Consider the following 25,257-nt stretch of genomic DNA (forward strand, 5'->3'; position numbering starts at 1 on the left):
GTTCAAGACCTATGAAATCTAAAAATGACCTGAATCAATACCATTCTGTTTTAAAATCTTATAAATAGCTTTTAAAAACCATCCACTGATTTCCCTGGGCAATTATTTCCGGTGCTGCCAGGACACAGAATTGTCCCTTTGTCAACTCATCCTGCTTCCGTCAAAAACACCCTTTGGGTCTATGAATCACAGACACTCAGGTGTGGCTGCTCCTAATTGACACACCTGGTGCTCATTAGCACAGTATTAGTTGAGAGGTTAGAAAAGTGTCAGATTTTTCTGGTCTTAAGGAGATGTCTAGGCTCTCATAATTAAGATGGAATCATAGAATCCCAGGAATACTGGGATCATAGACATGGAGATGGACAGCTGGAAAGGATCATGAAGCACATCCCCCGATGTATGATTTTTTTTTTTCCACCTTGGTGGTATACACACACACACACACACACACACACACAGTGAAATAGGCATTCCTCATTAAGGGAAAGTCATATGGAAATCTGTGTCTGGCACTTTGGCTCCTGCCCACCTTTCTAGCCTGATTGCACATTTCTTTGGGGGGGGGGCATGGCAAAGCAGAGTGTTGGATGTGACTCACAAACTGAGCATGAACTCCCTCCATCTGGAGTCATCCATTAGTTCACCAGTTAAAGGATCCCCTTGCCACACTCCCCCACCCCACTTACCCTTCCACAAGAACATCCTGTATGACAGCATCTGTTCAGGGCCAATTGAATCAGCTTATTGAATCATCCAGCTCTTACAACATTCTCTCTCAATTTCTTTTTGCCTGAAGGCCTCCCTTTGTGGTTTAAAAATATATAAACCCCATGTAAACTCACTTTGGGGAGTCTCTGCTCATGTGAAAGGAGCTCCCTTGCTGGCAAACTCAATTAAACCCCAAGACACATTTGATACTCTGAGGTATTATTATTCTGTGTCATTCACATGGACACAGTCAGGAATACTGGGATTCTAGATTTACCTCAGATACAATTTGTAAATCTCTGAAGCTCTCTAGATTCTAATCTCCTCTTCTGTAAAATTCCTCAAAAGCTGAACTTGATGACCTCTATGGTTCCTTTTAGCACCAATTCTCTGATTCTAGGGGCTTTTGCACATTATAGTTGAGCCAAGTTCTTAGACAGGACATGATCTACCATCTTTGTGCCTCTTGGTACCGCCTTCCCCCTGTCCCCACGCCTAAAATTCACTCTTTTCTCATTTCTACATCTTTGAATCTTTGGCTTTTTTCAAGTTTTAATAACATTTTCTAGATGTCCTACCTCAGCTCATGCCTCATATCACCTCTCCTCACCCTGAGAGCCTGTACCTTTTTTGTATAGATGGACCATCATAGATTGTAACCTTATTAGAAGAGTTTGACTTTAAAAGTCTCCATATCCCCTGTATACAGCACAAAGACTGACAAAGAGTAGGTGTTTCCTAAATATTTGTTGACTGTTTGATGGATTGATCAAGCCACAGATGTAGTCATAGGAGGAAGAAAAATAATTGGAAGTTCATTCAAATCTCCCACCTTCACCCCAAGAGTTTCTGGCTGTGAAATCCAATGCCACAATGAATGCTGCCAATGGGATCCTGAAATTTGTCCACTTTACTAAGAATAATATCCATTAAAAGAACTATAAAATTCAACAAGAATCTAGGACTACCTTGCTAAATGAACATGGTGAATATACAGCTTTGATGGACTCCTGAATCAAAGTAAATAGTAAAGTGAACTTACTGTAAACTGGATTTGGCATCCACCCATGATGTAATCTAAGAAGGAGTGCATCTTGTGAATCTGAAAAAGAAGGAATTGGAAGAATTCTGATTAGTAACAGTATGTTTTGTTACTGATTTGAAAGACTAATGGATGGGTAGTTAAAACTAAAGAATGAAGAAGTAGCAGCACCAAGGCAGGAACAGATCTCTGCTATTTTCCTTCCTAAAGTGGCAGGATGGCAAGAGAAGTACAAACCACTTGAAATAGCTGCTTTTCTTCTTCCTCTGGCTAATTGCAGAAGGCAGCTGGAGCACAGTTGGAAGAACCGGTAAGATGGGGAGCTGAATTCTGACTCTGTCACTTACCATGTCCCCCAATAAAAAGATTGATCCTTAATTCTCCCCTGATACCTAACGGGCCATTTCCCATGGCCTGATGGACAGCTCCAACTCAATGTCCCTTCCTGACCCCTCTAACTCAACAAGTCCCAAACTAAAATTCTGGTCTTTTTCCCAACCCTGTTTTTCCTCCCAGGGGATGTAGGCTGACCACTCACAATTCAAGGCTGGGGTTGAACTTCTGGGACTAAGGGGCAAGGTGGCATAGTGAATAGAGAGCTGATCTCAAAGCCAGAGACTCACCTTCTGCCTCAGACATAGACTGACCCTATGACCCTGAGCAAGGCAGGTGATCTCTCAGTGCCTTTGAGAACTCTCTAAGACTTGAAGATGCAGAGAAGGTGCCAACCTGCATTGGCAGAATGATTTTCTTCACTGGGGAAATGGGGCCTGAATAAAGATATTTGTGTTGACTTAGAAAACCACATCTTATCTGCATTCTATTTTATAGATGTGTATGCATATATGTTTATATATATATATATATATATATATATATATATATTGCTATTGATAAATATTTCTCAATTACATTTTAATCTGATTTGGGCCACATTTGGGAGTGCATTTCTTCCTGACACCAATGAAATCACAGCTCCATAGCCTACACCTTTAATTGACCATATGTTTTTGAGTCCAAAGCACTACATTATTTCTGTTTTCTTTCTAATCACTAATAGGTAGGATAGAAATAATCTCTTTCTTTGCAGAAAAGGAAAGACATAGAATGGCAAAGTGACTGATCAATCCCAAAGCTAGGATTCAGACATTTTAGGAAAATGCTAATTACTAACAGAAAACATGGCAGACTCAAAAGAATATTTGTTATGGAAACACAGATTTTTCCCCTAAACAAAGTAACTCTCTTTGGATACTGTATCTTCCTTTTGGGCTTTCAATTTATCTTCTTGCCCCTCTTCATTCACTTTCTGTATGATCCAGATTAAGATCTCTAGATAAAAGAATCAAGATGAGCCCAAGAAAGAAGTATCAGTATTCTCTGGGTCGTTTCCCTTCTATTCTTTCACATTAACGTATATCTTGGTCTTAGACTCAGAACTCTAGAATCTGAATCTCAACTATACCATTTAGTAGCTGTGTGACTCTGATAAAGGCACATTCCATTTCTGAGCCTCCATTTCTCCATTTGCAAAATACAGATAACTGTATATACTGCTTATTCCACAGGACTGTAGTGAAGAGTTTTGAAACCTGGAAGTCTTGTTGAATTATGGGTTATTATTTTGGTAATAGCTTCCCCCTTCTGACAACCAAAATGCAGAAGAGTATTAGTGGTCCCACCTTGCACTGGTTCAGAATAACCATGCCGGAGTTCTTGTAATTCTTCTTCTTTGCTTTGTACTTTGGATTTATACACTCCCATTGTACCTGCAACAAAATCAATCACAGCATGAGAGCCACCTACACGAAGAAGAAATTGAGTCATTAAGAGCAAACCAATGTGTTCTGAGAGTGACACAAATGTTGACAGAAATCTTAAATTAACACTAAGGGGACAGGGCAGCCAGTCCTAGAAACAAGTTTGGGGACCAGGAGGACATGGTCTGGATGAGTTCAGGCCATGGAGGGGAGGCAGTTGTCAAAGCAGATGCATTAATAGTGAGGAACATGGCCCCAGACCTATCATTCTGGGCTATACTGGATAGAGAGGGAATTAAAAGATGAGAAATATTGGAGAGTGTCGACGGTAGCCTCCAGGAAGTTACTGACCCATCAGAATTAATGTACATCATTTATCCAAGCAGTTAACTGTGCTCTTGTCTATCCATATCAGAAATAGTGGGGGGGGGGGGTTCTGAATGACGAGGACAAACATGAGCACAAAGCCTTCTGTTACCTGGCCTCTTCCTACCTTCCACATCTTAAGTCCCACCACGGACTCTTCAACCCAGTGACCCTGACTGGTTTCTTACGCATTTCGTTCACCTCCCAACTCTGGTTCCCCTTGCATGTTATGCTCTTATATCTCATCTTTGCTTCCTGTCTTCAATCCTCAGCCCAAATTCCACTTTCTATAAGAAACTCTTGCCAATTCCCTTTAATGTTGGAATCTTCCCTGTTGTTGATGAGTGCCTATGTATCTTGCAAGTACATAATTATTTGCATGTAATCTGCCACAGAAGAGTTAGAACGCCTTAATAGCAGGGATTTTTTTTTCCCTTTCATATCCCTAGAGTATAGCACATTGGCTTATAGTAACTGCTATTAACTAATGCTTGGTAACTCCAATCTCAAGGACTGTGCCAAGTTCTTTATAAATATTATCTCACTTGATCATCATAAGAACTCAGATTTGACATTTTAATTGTCCCCATTATACAGTTGAGTTACTGAGGCAGCCAAAGGTTAAGTGACTTGTACAGAGTCAAATAACCATTAAGTGTTATATGACAGTCAACCAGACACAGGAATAGGGATGGGCAGAAGGTAGTAGAAAATGTTGAGGTAGGTAAGGGGGCGGGAATAGTTTTCAACCTACAGGCATCTTGGTAGGACAAAATCAATTGTTATCTAATCAGTCTACAATCTAGTGTTATTTATTTAAAAATATATTATTTTTAATTAAAATTAATTAATGAAAATTAAAAACAAAACCTCTCACATATCAACTTTCTCATGCATTTGTTATTCCCCAACATCCTATCAAAAATAAATGAGATGGTATGGTGATAATGCATTCCAAGTCAATTACTCTCTGTGCTTCAATTTCTTTATCTGGAAAATAGGAATAATAATAGAAACTACTTCTTTAGGTTGATATTTATAAAGGCTTTTGTGAACCTTAAGGCACTATATAAATGCTATCCATTGTTCTGTTTTTTTAAGAAAGATTTAATTTATTTTGAGTTTTACAATTTTCCCCCTAATCTTGCTTCCCTCCCCCCCACCCCCACAGAAGGCATTCTGTTAGTTTTTACATTCTTTCCATGGTATACATTGATCTCAGTTGAATGTGTTGAGAAAGAAATCATATCCTTAAGGAAGAAAAATAAAATATAAGATATAGCAAAATTACATAATAAGATAAACTTTTCCTCCCTAAATTAAAGGTAATAGTCCTTGGTCTTTGTTTAAACTCCACAATTCTTTCTCTGGATACAGATGGTATTCTCCATTGCAGACAGCCCAAAATTGTCCCTGATTGTTGCACTGATGGAATGAGCGAGTCCTTCAAGGTTGATTATCACTCCCATGTTGCTGTTAGGGTGGACAGTGTTTCTTTGGTTCTGCTCATCTCACTCAGCATCAGTTCATGCAAATCCTTCCAGGCTTCCCTGAACTCCCATCCTTCCTGGTTTCTAATAAAACAATAGTATTCTACGACATACATATACCACAGTTTGCTAAGCCATTCCCCAATTGAAGGCCATTCACTTAATTTCCAATTCTTTGCCACCACAAACAGGGCTGCTATGAATATATTTGTATAAGTGATGTTTTTACCCTTTTTTCATCATCTCTTCAGGGTATAGACCCAGTAGTGGCATTGCTGGATCAAAGGGTATGCACTTGTTTGTTACCCTTTGGGTATAATTCCAAATTGCTAGCCATTATTCTAATAAAATAAATGAATAAATATCATGAAGGGATATCATGTACTAGATTTTAGCGTTCATTCAAAGACTTAGCCTTGAGTCCTGCCTCTAAGCTGTTTCTTAACTATGTGAACCTCATTCCAAACTCTCTGAAGCTCAGTTCTTCATCTGTAAAATATGGTGTTAAAATATTTATATGACCTATTTCACAGGTTTTTTTTCCTTTTGTAAAGTTCAATTGAGATAACATATGTAAAATATCTTATAACCACAAAGTACCATGTAAATGTGGGTTGTTGTCACTGTTGTTATCATCCATAAATTAATTAAAATTAAATATGACTCAGACTGGTCCAAAAGCCATAGGTGGTAAGAACTGGAAGTTCCTATGATTCAGTGGAAGAGACAATGACTCTTGAGTCAAGAGACTGCCTTGGATGCTGACTATTTGTGTGACTGTGGGCAGACTCCTTCACCTCCCTCAGTCTCTTTCTTTATCCATAAATGAGCATATTGAACTCAAAGACCTCTAGATTCAGGACCTAATGATCCTTTAATGACTGTGAACAGGGACACCCCTCAGAACTCTGGGGAATAGTGGTCCCCTCAAGGGCTTCTATTTCTTCCTCTGAACTTGGCCTTGCTCTGATTGATAACTCCTTGGAACTTCTGCTTTGTTTGCTGGTAATGAGAATTCTAGCCTCATTTCTAAACAATGACATAAGACAATTACCAAGAAAATCTAGGTCAACCAAATTAGCTTTGGGAAAAGTCCAAAACCAACATCTATAATATAACCATAGGTGACTATTTTAGCTCCAGCAATATTAAAGATATGATATGCTATGGGAAGGGTGGAGAGGTGGGGGAGGGAAGAAGGGGACAAGAAAATGATGGGAAGTAAGGGATGGCTGCCTATGTAGTTTTCTTTGTAGGTGATAAACAGAGTGTAGTGAAGCATTGAATGAAATATATTAAGCCCTACTAGATGCATTGTGGGACACCTAGCTGGTATAGGAGATAGAGTGCTGGGTCCAGAGTCAGAAAGGTTCATCTTCCTGAGTTCAAATCAGTCCTCAGACACTTACTAGTTGTGTGAACCTGGATAAGTCCCTTCACCTTGCTTGCCCCAGTTTCTTTATCTGTAAAATGACCTGGAGAAGGAACAAACCATTCCAATACTTGTGCCAAGAAAACCCAGAGTTAGGCATGACTGAAAACAACTGAAGAAAAATAACTTACTGAGAAGAGAGGATGTGATGTGGTCAAACCTTCACTTTAGAAAATTATCAATATGGCATCTGAGTAATTAATGGATTGCAACTGGGAGAAACTGGAGTCAGGGGATTACTAATTCAAGGATTTTATAATAATTTGGGGAAGCATTAATATCACTTGAAATAGGGTGGTACTGTCTGAGTGTGGGGATGGGACACATGGGAGAGATATTGTGAAGGTAGAAATAAATATCTAAACTTGAAAATAGATTGGTTATATGAAATGAGTGCCAGTAAAGAGTCAGGGAGGACCCTGAGATTTTATTCCTGAGTGACTGAAGAATGGGGGTGCCCTTGACAATAATAAGGAAGCTCCCAGTAACAAAGATGCTGCCCTTACCTGACCATCATATCTATTTCAATGTCACCTAGGGATTTAATGATTATAGGGAGCAAAAAACAGGGTTTTTCCTTTCCAAATTCAGTAATATTTTTGCTGAATTTTAACAGAACCTCAGAGTTAGAAGGAATCTCAAAGGTCATTTTTGGTTAACCATAACCATATCCATTTAATAAAATATAAATTAAACAAAAGCCAAACATTGAGATCAGGAAATGTCTTCCCCTAAGTCAAAGCCTCCAGTTTGTCTGCATTGGGGTCAGATGCTTTAATTTCCTTCCCTTTCAGAGAGCTCTCCAGGTTGTCATTTACTCTATGAATAGCTTTTTTTTTTAACAAAAGACTTCAGATGGAATTTGATAAAAGAATTTCCAAAACTCCCCCATTAAAAAATGTGCCAGTCTGGATGTCAAGAATCTCAGGTCCCCCAAGTAAAGGTCCTTGTCTCATAACCAACATCCAAGTACCTCTTCTCCAATCAATCATCCTGACCTAGGTCTTGACACTGGACTCCGATGGCCCTGTACAAGAGCCTGAGGCTGATGGCTTTGCACAGCCCTGCCTCACGTAAATCCATTTCACTGACAAGTCAAGACATCATTCTCCTGATGTCATTGGTCCTTTTTGAGAACAACAGCAACAAACAAGTCATGAAAACAAAGGTCCCAGGGATTCTATGATAATTGTAAAGGAACACTTCGCAAATTAGGCACGTCAACTTTTTATCATATCCCATAATTACTATCACTCTCAATATATTTGCATCAAGCTGGACTAAAGTTATTAATGAGTTAATGATTCCAGTTTTTATTAAGGAATTATAATGCCTGGGCATGAGGCACCAATTCATTTCAAGTCATGATCTTAGTTTAAGGCTAAGCAGTTGATTGAACTCAGACAAATACTCTAAGGAAATCCAAGTTTCCTGACCATCCCTGTTATAATAATCATAATAGCAACAATAATATATTCTAACACCTCCTTCATCAATCAAATAGTTTGTAAAACACAAAATAAAAAGAATGATAGAAGAAGCATGGTATAGAGGAGTTGGAGGCCAGGGGTGGTCTGTGTTCAAATCCCACCTCTGAGCTTTACTAATGGTGTGATCTTGAACAAGTAACTTCACTTCTCCTGAATGTGGTTTTTGCTCATGTACAAAGTGAAGCAGTTGGATGAGAGGGACTTCGAGAATATATATATATATATATATATATATATATATATATATATATATATATATATACACACACACACACACACACACACACACACACACACACACACACACATGTATACTTGTCCCAGGACCATTTCTGGTCACCACCACACCTTGACTGCCATATTCCCTCAGAACCCAGAGAGACCAAGACCCAAACCCCAGATCCTTGACAGCAGCAATGCTTCCAGCCCAAAGCCCTCAGTCATCATCCTGAGGAGCAATCACTGCCTAGGGAGATGTTACTTGGCCACAACTCCTGTATCTTTCATCTACTGAAGTCCTCAAAGAGAAAGATCTTTTCTTCCAAGTCTATGGCACTGGCAAACATCTTGACAACAAAAACTGATACCACTTTATTGGTGAAAATGACATTTTTAAAAAGGCATTAACATCTGCTTTGTCATTGCACCTGAAGACCTTGGGATCTTTCCATCTTTCCATCTTTCCACCTTTCCATCTTTCCATCTTTGCAACAGAAACCTCCCACATATCCTCTCCTCATCATCATTAGAATTGGAAACTTCTTAAGGGCAGGGAATGTTTTACTTTTCTATTTGTATCCCCCATATTTTGCAAAAAGTAAGTGCTTAATAAATGGGTCATTCATTTTCATTAATTCATTCATTCTATCTGAATTCCATCAAACAAAAGAATCACAGTGACTGCCCCTTTTAAAATTGGCAATGTCTCTAAACATTACCTTATATGCCAAAGGCTTTAGATATGATTAGATGCCCCCCCAATAACTGTCAGTAATTTAGATGAGACAGTTTTCAGAGGAAGAAACTTAAATATTAATAGTCACATAAAATGCTCTGAACTACTAATAATTAAATTTAAACTTAAAAACAACACAAATTCTACCCTACACTCATCAAATTGGCAAAGTTTACAAAAGCAGAAAATAACAAAGGTTGGAGGGCCTGTGGGAAACAAGGTACATTAAAGAATTGTTGGTGGGACTGTGAACTGATCCAGCCATTCTGGAAAATAATTTTTAGGCACACCCAAAAAGTTATTGAAATCTTCATCCCCTTTGACCTAGTGATATCCCTGCTGGGTCTATACCTAAAAGAGTTCAATGACAGAGGAAAAGAACTCAAATATACAAAATTATTTATATCAGTTTTTTGGTGGCAAAGAACTGAAAAGTAAGGTGGTACCAATAAAAAATTGGGGAATGGATGAACAAGTTATATATAGGAATGTAATGGAATACTATTGTGTCATCAAAAATGATGAGGGAGATAGTTTCAAAGAAACCATAGGAAGACTGGAATAAGCTGGTTCAGAATCAAGTCAGCATAATCAGGAGACATAACATAAGAATATGTAAGAGAGACTTAGGAACTCTGATCAATACAATGAGTAGCCATGATTCTAGATGTTTCATGAGGAAGCATGCTACCCACATCCTGAGAAATGGACTCAAGGTATACATTGAGCATATATACTAAAGTACATAGCCAGTTGGGGATTTTTTTGGCTTGATTATAGCCTATAACAGGGAATTTATCTTCCTTTCTTTTTCAATGGTGGGGAGAGATAGAAAGGAGGTAAAATAGATTTTTGCTGATTAAAAAAATAAAATTTAATTTAAAAAAGAGATGACTGAATGGTAGCAGTTTTTTGAATTCACAATAAACAATCTGTACTTTTTCTCAGGGTGCATTCTCGTTTGTTAGGCTTGACTGTTGATGACACTTGATGGAGAATTGATCTGATACTTTAATTTCTGTTGGAATTAGGATTATGGAATCTGAATCAAGGATTTAATGATAACCTCAGGTCACCAGCTCTGGGTAAACTAGATTACTCATATATAAAATAATTAGGTCCCTCTGTTCCAGTTTCAACATCCCTTCTTCTCTCTTAGTCCCAAGTTGCACAGTTGGTTCAAAGTACAGAATGGATTGGTTGAGAAGACCTCATAAGTTGGTTTACTTGGGATCCTGAGTAGATCTGGATAGATCTTCTTCCACCCCAAGTAAAGTATGGAAATTCTGATCTTTTTTTCCCTTTCTATTTGATAGTAATGGTATGGTGTGAAATGACATGGTGTTGGGATTTGAGTTTCAATACTCTACTCACTAGTTATGAGATTAGCAGCTAAGTAGCAAAGTGATTAGAGAGTTGGATCTAGAATCAAGAAGGCTTGAGTTCAAATGAGATCTCAGGTGCTTATTATCTATGGAACCTTGGGAAAGTCATTTAACCTCTGCCTCAGTTTCTCAACTTTATTAGCAGTTCTCAACCACTATTCCAGATTCGTTGGGTTGATTAAATGAGATGATATTTGTAAATATTGTAAAGTGCTTAGCAAAGTACCTGGTCTATAATGGGTGATTAAGAAATTATTCCATGATTCCTTCCTTCCTATCAAGAAATATCTTCAGTTTTATTATCTGTAAAATAGAGATAATACTTGCCCTAGGATTTATCATTTAATTTATTTATCAATGTGAACTGGAATAATAATAATAATAATAATCACCTCTTTTTTTTAAAGGTATTTGTAAGGCAAATGGGGTTAAGTGACTTGCCCAAGGCCACACAGCTAGGTAATTATTAAGTGTCTGAGGCTGTATTTGAACTCAGGTACTCCTGACTCTAGGGTTGAAGCTCTATCCACTGGCCCACCTAGTTGCCCCATGACCTCTTTCAAAAGCAATGAAAATGCATGTTTTGGTCTAAAAGTGTATAGAATACATTTGATTTAGCATATTAAAATATTTGTGACCTTGGTCAATAATGTAACAAAGACCCTCAGTATTCTCATTAGTAAAGTGAGGACTAGAAGATTTTATGTCAAATATATGATAATCATTTTAATTAGCAATTTAACTCATAGCCTGAAAAACTGCATAGTTAGGATCTTTAAAAAATGTAAATGGGGAAACTGAGAGGGAAACTGAGGCATTAAACATGCAACTTCCTTTCTTGGCTTCACACAGAGTGAGAATTGATTCTCACTCCTATATGAAAGTTCCTATTTCAATATGTGAACAATTAACCTATACTTCCCTTTCATAATGTTTTATGATTTTCTTATGTATCCATTTTGCTTTTTTTCTCTCTCATGTGATGAGTATATCAAAGTACCTATTACCTAGTAACTCATGGGATGTTGTTGACATTTTAACTTTGGGTGACAGGCAATGTACATTCTGATATTTATTCCTCAAAAACAAAACAAAACATACACACACACACACACACACACACACACACACACACACTTTGTTAGACTTCTATTAGGGGGATGATGGTGCTCCAAAGTGACTGGTCTGCATGGCCACTTTGAATAGCTCCAAATCACTAAATTGGAGGCTCTCAGAGGAAGGAGGCATCTCAGAAGTCAATTAACACAAGCTGCAAATGACCAAGAATCTCTTCTACAACATCTAAAGGTGGTTTGGTATGGTGGTTAAACTGTGGGTCTTAGAAAATTTAGGTTCTTAATCCTACCTGATTAGTGAGTAAGTACTAATGGCATGGCCCTCAGGATTCATTGAACCTGTTATTTCACCTTCAAATGCGCTATTTGACCTTTTGAGGTCCCTTATAGCTCTTAATCTAAGATTACCAGAAAAGGCTCACCTGGCCCTTTTCATCAAGTTTTCCATGAGGGGCAACCTCCCTGAGCAGCAGTCTATTTGTGGACAGCTCCCTGAGGAGCTTTTCTCTTAAAGAAAATCTAAACTTCTCTCTGCAACTTCTAGTAGAGGGGTTAAGAAGAGACTTTTTTTTTAATGGGGCAATGGGGCTAAGTGACTTGCCCAAGGTCACACAGCTAGTAAGTATCAAGTTTTCTGAAGCTGGATTTAAACTCAGGTCCTCCTGACTCCAGGGCCAGTGCTCTATCCAATGAGCACCTAGCTGCCCCAAAGAAGAAACCTTTTAAGCACTCTCCACTCGGCTACATATAGCCCTTCAGATACTTGAAGCCAGTTCTGGGCCGATTGGCATTCCCAGGGTTCCCTAGATGGTGTTAGAGATTTAAACATAACTACAAGATGGAGAGTGACAGATTCTTCTTTTTGTCCTTTGAACAGAGACCAGTCAGCAGGGGAATCAGAGGAAACTCATTTTCTAAATTCCAATTAAGTCAAAGTCAAAACCAGTCTCTACATAAGCCATTTAGTAATGATAGTTTCATTTTGACTTCATGCCCCACTTCCCAAAGCAAAAATAAATAAAACAAACCAGTAAGCAAAGAGCCCCCATGTTGTGACTATATCAGATGTCCACAGTATGGGGGCTGAACAGTTACCAAAAGTCACTCAGTAAAACAGACATGCATAGAAGTTACTATAGAGCAGATTTCCATTAAATGGACCAGAGAATCTCTTCAAAAGCTTTTCTTGTTGAGTCATTTTTTTAGTAATATCTGACTCTCTGTGACTCCATTTCAAACTTTTTTGGTAAAGATTTTGTTGTTAAGTCATTTTTTTCATTAGTATCTGACTCTTTGTAACCCCATTTTAGGTATTCTTGGCAAAGATACTGTTTTACCAATTCTTTCCCCAGCTCATTTTACAGATGAGGGACTAAGGCAAATATGGTTAAGTAATTTGCCCAGAGTCACACAAACTAGTAAGGGTCTGAGGCCAGATTTGAACTCAGGTCTTCCTGACTCCAGGCCAGGTGCTCTATCCATGATTCTACCTAGCTACCCTGATCTTTAGATTTATTTTATTAAATTAAGAAACACTGGATATTGGGGGGTAGGCATTTAACTGAGATACATAACACTTTTACTTTAAATACCCACCTAGAATAATAACAAAATAATAATAACATTATAGGATCATATCATAATATTTAATATTTACCTAGCACTTGAAAATTTTCAAAGTTCTCTCTATGATAGCTCATTTGATCCTTAGAGAAATCCTGGGAGATGATCAGATTATCCCCATTTTACAGATGAATAAACTGAGGCAAAGTCACTCAACATTATAGGGTTAAATAGTGAACATTTATGAGTTTCAGAATTAAATGGTTAAGAAACTAAACAAACCAGGAATTCCCTCAACCCTCAGCTCTTACTTGTTTTCCTTCCATTGCTCCCCTCATCTCCTTGAATGTTGAGGTAAATTCTCCAATGAAGTCATGTTTGCCATTGGAGTCCCAGTCCCAGACGATGCACTGCAAGAGAAGGAAATGAGTGTTCTTTAGAAAGCAGCCTCTCTAAAGGGAAGGTGATGTTGCCTTTAAAAAAGGTCAAATGCTTGAAGGGGGGAGGAGGAGGAGGAGGAGGAGGAGGATAAGAAGTGGGAAAAAAGAATAAACAAATTGTATTAGGCTGGGAGGAGAGAACATTAGTGGAAGTCAACATCCAAGGTAGCAATACTAGAGGTTAACAACTCTCAGGACTCTGAGCTTGTCAGAAGAAACCAATAATAGTCTCTAGGCTTTGGATTCTACAGTAAATCAGATAATCATAGGCCTTGAATCTGAAGGAATGTCAAAGACTATTAATTCCAATCTCCCCATTTTACAGATGAAGAAACTGAAGTCCAGACAGATAAAGATAGTTGTTGAGTACTATTACTGGGATTTGAACCCAAATCCTGAGACCCTAAAATGTGTTCTTTCCATTGTTAACATAAACTTTTCTGTTTGTTTTGAAGTTGGAAGTGGCAACTTAATAGAAATGATTAAGAGATAAGAGACACATAAACTAGGACATTTAATATTCTTATATGGGAAAAAGGCACACCATTCTGCTGATTTGTTTGTTGTATATAGGTCATGGAAAAACTCATCACTAGAAGACTAGACACAAGGTGGTGAATTGTTTTGGCCATGACAGTCAGGGGTTAAACTAAGGTAGAGTGATCAGAACTTTGTCCCAGGGTATGAAACATGAAGGGTGTCAAACTTAGTTGTTGCCAATAGTACCAACCTCTTCAACAACATAGAAACAACAGAATTTATCACTCAGTCAGTAGGAATAGTAACTTAAAATAACAAGAACCTTCTGTTATTGCCATGAGATTGCTGTTTCCTCTCCAAGAAGCTATGTCCCTGCCCTCCTCTCCACTCCAGGAATGGTTTGTAACACTTGCACATATTTATGCATACATCCCTTGTTATGATTCTAATGGCATCTCAGGCAATAGGCAAAAATATAAAATAGCATTAATCTTGAGTGGTTCCCTTCTATTTCCTACTCAGTGGTGGCAAAAAGTCAAAGGACTTGAAAAATCATCATTAAAAACCCTTACAAATATTGATTGAACTATTGACACTTTTAAAGTCTGAACTCTGTCCCCAAACAGTTGGATCCAGTTGACATATCACTGGAACACCCCCCCCCCACCCCAAACAAAGGAAGATGTAAAGCAAATGTTCTGTACAGGAATTATGGAAAGACATGGAAAAGAGGCAAAGGCCTAGAAGGATTGGGATCTGGGAGGCCCATACTGATGAACTCACAAATCATCAGGGTAGTTAAGTATTTAATTAAGATCCAGAATGGCCCATCTGGACAGAATGGCCCCTCCTTCCAAAAGTCTTGTTCATCTCAGTTGTGTCAATATATTCTGGAACTCCATAATCCCAACTATACAAGGTATACCCTATCAAACCCACTTCTTCCATAAATATCCCTGCTTCATACCTTGATATAAGAAGGGTACTTCTGGAAATCTTCAGAGGGTGCTCAGGCAGTAAACTAACCAATGATTTGTAAGTAGGGGAAAAAAGTTCCAGGAACCATCTCAAATGGAATTAAAGTCAGGTTATCTTTGGGGTTCATATTTAGGCTAAGATTTCTCAAAGGGGACAATCTAACATTGTTTGCTAGAGAACCTTAAGAATCCCTTCCTCTTTTATATAGAACTGTGGTGCTATCAGTGTGGGGAACTAGTTTCCATTGATTCTCATTAGGAACTCATCTCTAACTTACAGTTTTAGGGCTGGTGGGGTGGGAATTGTGGGGCTCTGAAACACTGATGTATTGTGGTCACTCAGCTAGTGTGTATTGAGGGAAGATCTTGGATCTCAGACATTGTATTATGGATCTCAAAATAATACATTGTCCCTGTTTTCATGGAGCTTAGAATCCAGTATGGGGACTGTGAGACATACAGAGATAACTCTAAAGAATATAACATATTTATATATGTTTTAAACATATATAACATAAGAATTTTATGTTATATATATTTTATGTTATATATAACATATAACATAAGAATTTTAACATAAACCACGAAGAATATGATAAAAATGTTATGTGAAGTCTAAAAGGAGAAGAAAGGATCACTTTAGGCAGTACAGTATTTCTTACATATATAGTCTGAATATATATGTGTGTGTGTGTGTGTGTGTGTGTGTGTGTGTGTGTGTATCTATGTGCTATCTCTCCATTAGAATATAAGCTCATGAAAGGCAGTCATAATTTTTTCCTTTGATTTTCTAATTCCCAGATCTTATACAGTCCCTTGCACAAAGCAGACACTTGTTTGTGGATTGATTGATCCATTGAAAAATGGAACACCTCACACCCTATACCAAGATAAGATCCAAATGGATACAGGATCTAGTCATAAAAAATATTATAAGCAAACTAGAAGATCAAGGACTAGTTTACCTGTCAGATCTATGGAAAGGGAAGCACTTTATGACCAAGGAAGAGATGGAGAACATTATTAAAAACAAACTAGATAATTTTGATTACATTAAATTAAAAAGCTTTTGCACAGACAAAACCACTGTAATCAAGATCAAAAGAAATGTAGTAAACTGGGAAACAATTTTTACAACTAGTATTTCTGACAAAGGACTCATTTCTAAAATATACAGAGAGCTGAGACAAATTTTCAAAAAAAACCAAGCCATTCCCCAATTGACAAATGGTCAAAGGATATGTAAAGGCAATTTACAGATGAGGAAATCAAAGCGATCCATAATCATATGAAAATTGCTCTAAATCATTACTGAGTAGAGAAATGCAAATTAAAGCATCTCTGAGGTACCACCTCATGCCTCTCAGATTGGCCAATATGACTAGAAAGGACAATGATCAATGTTGGAAGGGATGTGGGAAATCTGGGACACTAATACATTGTTGGTAGAGCTGTGAACTCATCCAACCTTTCTGGAGAGCAGTTTGGAATTGTGCCCAAAGGGTAACACAATGTGCATACCCTTTGATCCAGCAATACCACTACTGGGTCTATACCCTGAAGAGATGATGAAAAAGGGTAAAAACATCACTTGTACAAAAATATTCATAGCAGCCCTATTTGTGGTGGCAAAGAAGTAGAAATCAAGTAAATGTCCTTCAACTGGGGAATGGCTTAACAAACTGTGGTATATGTAGTTTATGGAACACTATTGTTCTATTAGAAACCAGGAGGGATGGAAATCAGGGAAGCCTAGAAGAATTTGTATGAACTGATGCTGAGCGAGATGAGCAGAAGCAGAAAAGCATTGTGCACCCTAACAACAACATGGGGGTGATGATCAACCTTGATGGACTTGCTCATTCCATCAGTGCAACAATCAGGGACAATTTTGGGCTGTCTGCAATGGATATCATCTGTATCCAGAGAAATAACTGTGGAATTTACACAAAGACCAAAGACTATTTCCTTTAACTTAGGGGAAAAACTATTATTATGTAATTTTGCTATCTCTTATACTTTATTTTTCTTAAGGATATGATTTCTCTTTTATCACATTCAACTTAGATCAACTGACAAATTGCCTTCTGTGGGGAGTGGGGGGAGGGAAGCAAGATTAGGGGAAAAATTGTAAAACTCAAAATAAATAAATCTTTCTTAAAAAAGGAGGTTGGGAAACAGGGATAGAGAGGTGGATCATGAATAAATTTGGTGAATAGTAGAATAAGTCAATAGGCAGCATAGTACAAAGGGAAGAGAACTGACCAAGGAGTAAGGTAACTCAGATTCTAATATCAGTTCTGTACTAATTTATTATATTAATACACATCTAGGAAGCACAATGGAACTAGAGTCTGGGAGATCAGACTTCAAATCCACTTATTTCTACTTGGTTTATCCTGGGCAAGTCAGTGATCTATCTGCCTCAATTTTCTCATTTATAAAATGAGGATAACAATAGCAGTTACCTCCAAGGATTGTTGGGATGATCAAAAGAGATCGAACATTCTTTACAAACCTTAAAGTGCAATATAAATAGTACCTATCTATTATTATTAGCTTAGACAAATGACTTAATCTCTCTAAATCTTTCAGGCTACACAAAGCCTTAGCTTTTATTATACTATTCAATCCCATCCTAGCCAATAAAAAAAATCTGGATAAAGGAAATCCTTAAGCAACCTATTGGAAAGTAAAAAATAACTAAATTCCATTAAGGTTTGAGGTTCAAAACATAAAAATCAAAATGCACACTAGTACTGCTCAGCAGAGAGCTTGGTTTTTACCAGGTCAATAATTTCCTTGGCATAGGGAGTTCTCAGTGTGTGAAATCCCCCTACCAATGTGAATCTGTCCTTTCTTTTTCAATCTGTAGTCTGGAGTTCACTGAAACATCAATAGGTTATATGATTTACAGAAGGTCACACACCCAGGTTCTCCTGACTCCCAAGTCACTTTTTTTTCCACTGAAATTTTATTTTATTTTTCTGTTACATGCAAAGTTAGTTTTTCATCATTCATACATTTGCAAATTTATGAGTTCCACACTTTTCTACTACCCTCCCCAACAGTCAGGCAGAAGTTGTATATGTATATTCATGTTTAACATATTTAAATAATAGTCATGTTGTGGAAAAAGGAAGGAAAAACAAAAGAGAAGTTTAAAGAAAAGTTAATGTAGTATACATTCAGACTCCATAGCTCCCCCCCACCCCCCGCCATGGCATTGTGCATAGTAGCCCTCTCAGGGTTGTCCTTGATCTCTGAGCTGCTGAGAGGAGCTATATCTATCATAGTTGATCATCTCACAATGTTGTTAATGTGTACAATGTTCTCTTGGTTTTCCCTTTACTTACCTCAGTTCACATAGGTCTTTCCATGCTTCTCTAAAGTCCAACCACTCGTGATTTCGTATAGAACAGTAGTACTCCATAACATTCATAAACCATAACTTGTTTAGCCACTCCCCAATTGATGTTAGCCACTCCCCTCAATTTCCAATTTTTTGCCACTACAAAAATTGCTGTTATAAGTGTTTTTGAACACGTGAGACTTTTCCATTTTTAATTATTTCTTTGGGATATAGACCTAGTATTGGAATTGCTGGATCAAAGGGTATGATCAGTTTGATTGTTCTTTAGGCATAGTTCCAGACTGCTCTTCAGTATGGTTGGATCAGTTTACAGTGTCCCAATTTTCCCAAATTCTCTCCAACAATGATCATTTTCTATTTTTTGTCATGTTAACCAATGTGACAAGTATGAGGTGGGACCTCATAGTTGTTTTAACTTGCATTTCTCTAATCAATAATGATTGGAATATTTTTTCACATGACTTTAAATAGCTTTTATTATTTCTTCATCTGAGAATCTCATGTTCATATCCTTTGATCATTTATCAATTGGGGAATGACTTGTAATCTTATACATTTAATTCATTTCTCTATATATCTTAGAAATCAATTCTTTATCAGAAACACTAGCTGTGAAAATTGTTTCTCAGCTTTCTGCCTTCCAATTTTGGCTGCATTGGTTTAATTAGTGCAAAAACTTTGTAATTTAATATAGTCAAAATCATCCATTTTATAATTTATAATGTTCTTTATTTCTTATTTGGTCATAAATTTCTCCCCTCTTCATACATCTGACAGATAGAATATTTCCTTATTAGTCAAAGTCAGTTCTTTAGCCACTACACCGTGCTAGTTTGAAGCAGAGGTCACCTGTCAGTAAAAATAGATTTCTCCACTCAGGATAGTTGGAGCAGGTAGCCTCATTTTTCACAATGGACTTTAGCAGCAGTTGATGATTTGGTCCTTTAGAAAAATCACTTTGGATAAACTTAGTGAGAGACAAGATATAGATTGATTTACAAGGGGGTCATGTCCATTTATTATCAAAATGTTTCTTGTACACTTCCTTAGTTTCCACTCACCTTCCCATCTCCCCTATATCTCAGAATGACTTTTCTTTTAAAATTGAGCTCTTGGGGAAGCAAATGGGGAAGAAGAGAGCTTCAGAACCTATATGTGCTCAGAGCAACCTTCTTATCCCTTTCCTAAGAGCAGTTCCTAATCTCTTCTCATTACTTCCTCCCCTGCCCAAATTACTTAAACCCCTTGTAGCCTTCCTTTATTAATTCTAATCAATGGGTTATACATTTCATCTGACTCCCCTCTACCTGAACATCTTCCCCTCTCTTCCTTGAAATACATCATTTGCTCATATATAGGTTCAATAAGGTGTTATTTTATCATTCCATTCTTTCATTTGCTCCAGTCAATTCAGTTCAAATTTTCTTTTAGTAGGCAGAACAAAGGAAACAAAATGGATTCTTAATTGATAAAGGAATTGTTGACTAACTTGTAGAATAGGAGTGTTGACAGAATTTCTTACCCATACACTACATAGGAGGAATACAGAGAAACATGGAAAGATTTGTATGAACTAATTCAGTGATGCAGAATCAAGGGAATATATCTAATGAAGATCATTAAATCTGTCCCACAGTCCTCTAGTACTTATGTATATACTCACTGCAATAATTTCCTTAGTGAGTCATCCTTAAAGAATACATTCTCAACTACTAAAGAATGGAAGTGTTAATTAAGCAAGCCCTTGTCTTCCTTTTCTTCTAGGAGTTCCTGATAAAAGCAACATTAAGGAGCATCAGTAATGATATTAAACACCATTATCAATTTTGATGCCAGAAAACTGTTCAAAAAAAAATCCTTCCATCTGCTCAGCAGAGAAGTGGTAGAGTATGGACTCCAAATATTACATAGATTCTCAGACACATTTGCAGTATCGGTCTGTTTTGAATAAATGCTTAATTTTTTTCATAAAGGAGAGTTTTATGAAGGGAAATGACTATGGCTATGGTATAAAAAAAGCAAAAAATGCATCTAGAAGTCAGTAAGATGAAATCCAATAGCATCTCCTATCTAGGTTTGTGAGGATCAAACGAGATAATTACCATATATACATAGTAAGTATCAATATAAATGTTAGTTATCATCATTATTATTATTTTGGAAAGATCACTGGAACCATTTTTGTGGGGGACTTTATATGACAGAGAACATTATCCTACTGACAACAGGGAGCCACTGGAACTTCTTGAGAAGATAAGAAACATGACCAGGTCTTTAGCTCTGTGAAGGATGGATTAGAGAGGCTAGATATAGAGCTCAATTAGAACATCATTAGATCTTCTACAAGAGGTTCATACAAGAGGTTATCAGAGTCAGAACTAAAGTAGAGACTATATGAGTGGAGAGACAAGCATGTTAAAGATATCTTTACATGTAATTGGGGGAAATATATAGAGAATTGAATCAAATGTATAAGATTACAAGTCATTCCCCAATTGCTAAATGATCAAAGGATATGAACATGAGGTTCTCAGATGAAGAAATAATAAAAGCTATTTAAAGTCATGTGAAAAAATATTCCAATCATTATTGATTAGAGAAATGCAACTTTGTAAATTGAATTTTCTTATCCATTAACATGTTGTAATCCCCTAGCAGAATGTGAGCTCCTTAAGAAGTGCTTTCTCATTTTTGTATCTGAATCTCTAACAGAGAATTAGGCAAACAGTAGGCACTTAACAAATGCTTCAAAACCGTGCTCAAGTGCCACCTTCTACTTGAAGTTTTCTTTGGTCACTCTAGCTGCTAGGAGGTCCCCTCAAATAGGTCCCTTGTATTTATTTTCTTCTAGTCTTGCCTACTGTTACCTTCCTTCTAGTCTTTATATTTCTTTTTATTCACCTGGTTATCTACATGTCATTTTATTCATTAGAATGCAAATTCCTTGAAGGCAGGGATTATTTTTCTTTTCTTTGAGTCTTGGAATATTTTGATTGTTGTTCAGTTATTTCAATCCCGTCCACTTCATTGTGATCCCTTTGTGATTTTCTTATCAAAGACAGTCAAATGGTTTTCCATTTCTTTTTCTAGCTCTTTTTACAGATGAAGAAACTGAGACAAGATGATATGGCTAATAAGCATTTGAGGCAGGATTTTTACTCAGGAAGATAAGTCTTCCCTACTTCCAAGCATGGCATCACCTAGCTGTCCAGCTGGCTCAGAGTGCTTGATTAAATGATTATTGACTGATTGAAATATTGTTTCCCTCACTAGAGTATAAACTCTTGAGGGCAGGGACTATTTTTACCTTTTCCTGTATCCTTAACATTTAGCCCAATGCCTACTAAGCACACTATCTGGCAGGTCAATCAAACAATTATATTTGATTGCTCAACTGATGCAGATTCAATCCAATGCCTTTTAGAAGAGAGAGAGAGAACCTGGACTGGTCTTAGTTCTAACTGATGATTTCTGTAGGGAAGCTCAGCTTTCTGGGTGAGCTTTGATCCTTAAACAGACTGGAATTTCTCAGTATATCAGATGCAGAATTTTGAATTGACCTTTCCTTGAGCAGGTCCCAAAGGAAAGAGAACCTTGGGCTGCAAATAAACAAAGCAGCTGCCTCTGACTGCATGAAACTACTGGTTGACAGCTCTACTGCATGAGAAAGGCACCTGGGAGCCTGTGAAATTGTTCATTTTTCACTTGGAAAGAATGAGACAGAGACAAGGCTCACAGTTTGAATCAATAAAGGGGGAACCAGAAAAAGAGTTAAATGTTAGCTTTGAAGATCTGGCTATTCACAGAGAGGGGCTTTGGGGAACCTCTAAAAACTTGCCAGGGCCACCAGCATGATGGAGGTGACAGAGGACTGGACTTGAAATGAGGACAGAATTCAAATCTCTGCTCTGACATTTACTGTGTGGCCTTATGTAAAACTCTTAAACCTCCCATAGTCCCTTCACCTTCCTAGCTGAAACATCCTTATCTATGAGATGGAGACAAAAACACTTAGATAACATCATCTACTTTAGGGTTAAAAAATCAAATGGACAGGGGTGGCTAGGTGGTGTAGTGGATACAGCACTGGCCCTGGAGTCAGGAGGACCTGAGTTCAAATCCAGCCTCAGACACTTAATAATTTCCTAGTTGTGTGGTCTTGGGCAAAGCACTTAACCCCATTGCCTTGCAAAAAAACTCCAACCAAATGGACTATTTAATAATCAGTCTGATACGGGGAATTCTAGGTCACTAGATTAATATATTTATGAAGTTAGAACTGAAACTTTAAGTTCAGGCTGTAGAAAAAACATGACTGCAGTTCAATCAGTCATTTTTCAAACTTGACTGATTCTTCATGAACCCATTTGAGGTTTTTTTTTTGGCAGAGACACTGAAGAGGTTTGCCATTTTTTTCTCCAGTTCATTTTACAAATGAGAAACTGAGGTAAACAGGATTAAATGACTTTCCCAGGATCATATGGTTAATAAGTGTTTGAGGTTAGATTTGAACTGAGGAAGATGAAGGTTCCTGACTTCAGGTCCAATCCAATGCTCTATGAACTATGGTGCCAACTAACTGGCCTATATGATTGCAGTAGAGTGTCTTTAGGGAGATAAAACAAAACAAAAAATTTTCAGTTGATAACAGTATCCTTACTTAAAATTTAGAGAAGAACAAATTATTCTCTTGCTGTTGGTAAGATTAATTTCATTATACCTGGCTTTTTCGCCATGTCCACCGGAAATACCTATGTTTGGGTGGTGGCTCCTCAATTTTGTTTTATAAAATGGATACAGCTTTCTTATCTCTGGCGGCTGTTAGATCTGGAGCTGAGAAAAATGGAAGGAGTTCATATCACTAATGTTATCAGTGGAAAGCATCCCCTTGATGGGAACACTCCTATGTAACTCTCCTTGGTCCTGATAATTACTCTATATGGAATGCCATGAGATTTTAAAGCTGGAAGGGTCCTTAGAGCTCATTTAGTCTCATTACTTAATTTTACAGAATATCACTATGAAAAGAATGGTCTTTTGGGGTTCCAGAATATCTAGGTTTAAATCTTGCTTCAGATACTGTTCAGTGTGACTTTGGATCTATGGTTTTTCATCTATAAAATGAAAATGATATAGGATTATTGTGAGGTTCTAGGTCCTAGGATTATTGTGAAGTTCAAATGAGATAACATATTTAAAACCAGCGGGGGGTGGGGGGAACCTCTGCCAGAGCGAGCACGTGAAGCCCAGCCTCAGGGCACACAGCCAGCAACTTGGTCTTTTGGCAGCCCAGATCCAGGAAACAGAAGCAGGAGCCCCCAGGGCATGAGTGCTGAGCCTAGGGAAGGGAGTGAAGAAAGAGAGAGAGAGAGACTGCCAAGCTCTGTCCTCTAACCCCTGGAATAGGACTCTAGGGCTCTGAACACATTTAGATCCTGTTCACAGTCTAGCCACCCCCCATAGAACAGCAGGGGCCCCCTCCACCTCAGCCTCATGGCAGAGGGGGGCGCTTATGGTCATTCACAGACCAGGAGGGAGGACAGAGCCTCACACACTGAGACCCTTGTGGGAGTGTCCTAAAAGCCCAGGAAGCACCCCCAAAACAGGCTTAGGCTGGGAAAATGAGCAAGCAGAGAAAAAAGAGGAACACCATTGAGAAATATTTTTCATATGAGCCCAAGAAGGATCAAAATACTCAGTCTGAAGATGAGGAAGAACAAGCTCTTGCATCTAAAGACTCCAAGAAAAAACAGAAATTGGGCTCAGGCTATGACAGAGCTCAAAAAAGACTCTGAAAATCAAATGAGGGAGTTAGAAGAAAAACTGGGAAAACAAATGAGAGAGATGTGGAAAAACATGAAAATGAAAGTCAGCAGCCTAGTCAAGGAAATCCAAAAAAAAAATGCTGAAGAAAATAGCAAGCTAAAAACCAGCTTAGGTCAAATGGATAAAACAGTTCAAAAAGTTATTAAGGAGAAGAATGCTTTAAAAATCAAAATTGGCCAGATGGAAAAAGAGATAAGAAAACTCTCTGAGGAGAACAAATCCTTCAGACAAAGAATAGAATTCAGGGAGATTGATGAATTTAACAGAAATCAGGAATCAATACTTCAAAACCAAAAAAGTGAAAAATTAGAAGAAAATGTGAAATATCTCAATGAAAAAACAACTGATATGGAGAACAGAGTTAGGAAAAATCATTTAAAAATTTTCAAAGAATTACTACAGGAAAATTGCCCTGATATTCTAGAAGCAGAGGGCAAAATAGAAATGGAGAGAATCCACTGATTCCCCCCACCCGAGAAAGAGATCCCAAAAAACCAACCCCTAGGAATATTATAGCCAAATTCCAGAACTCCCAAGTCAAAGAAAAAAATATTACAAGCAGCCAGAAGGACACAGTTCAAATATCATGGAGCTGCAGTCAGGATCACACAGGACTTAGCAGCAACTACATTGGAAGCTCATAGGGCTTGGAATATAATATACCGGAAGGCAAAAGAGCTTAGAATGCAGCCCAGAATGAACTACCCAGCAAGGCTGAATGTCCTCTTCCAGGGAAAAAGATGGACTTTCAATGAACCAGGGGAATTTCAAATGTTCCTGTTTGAATGGCCAGAGCTGAACAGAAGGTTTGATCTTCAGATACAGGACTCAGGTGAAGCATAAAGAGTGGAGAAGGGGAAAATATGAGGGACTTAACGAGGATGAACTGCA

General features: G+C 37.7%; 1 protein-coding gene across 1 annotated transcript in view; it reads right to left on the reverse strand.

Moving 5' to 3' along the window:
* CPNE4 (copine 4) overlaps window positions 1–25,257 on the reverse strand; it is a 340,001-nt gene that overhangs the window by 35,907 nt on the left and 278,837 nt on the right. Inside the window, exons 7-9 of the mRNA XM_074195809.1 lie at window positions 13,582–13,680; window positions 3,436–3,522; window positions 1,754–1,813 (exon numbers count right to left, since the gene is read on the reverse strand). Coding sequence (XP_074051910.1) covers window positions 1,754–1,813; window positions 3,436–3,522; window positions 13,582–13,680 — 246 coding nt within the window. The remainder of the gene's footprint in view (window positions 1–1,753; window positions 1,814–3,435; window positions 3,523–13,581; window positions 13,681–25,257) is intronic.

The sequence above is a fragment of the Macrotis lagotis genome, chromosome 7 (assembly GCF_037893015.1).
Source record: "Macrotis lagotis isolate mMagLag1 chromosome 7, bilby.v1.9.chrom.fasta, whole genome shotgun sequence".
Classification (NCBI taxonomy): domain Eukaryota; kingdom Metazoa; phylum Chordata; class Mammalia; order Peramelemorphia; family Peramelidae; genus Macrotis; species Macrotis lagotis.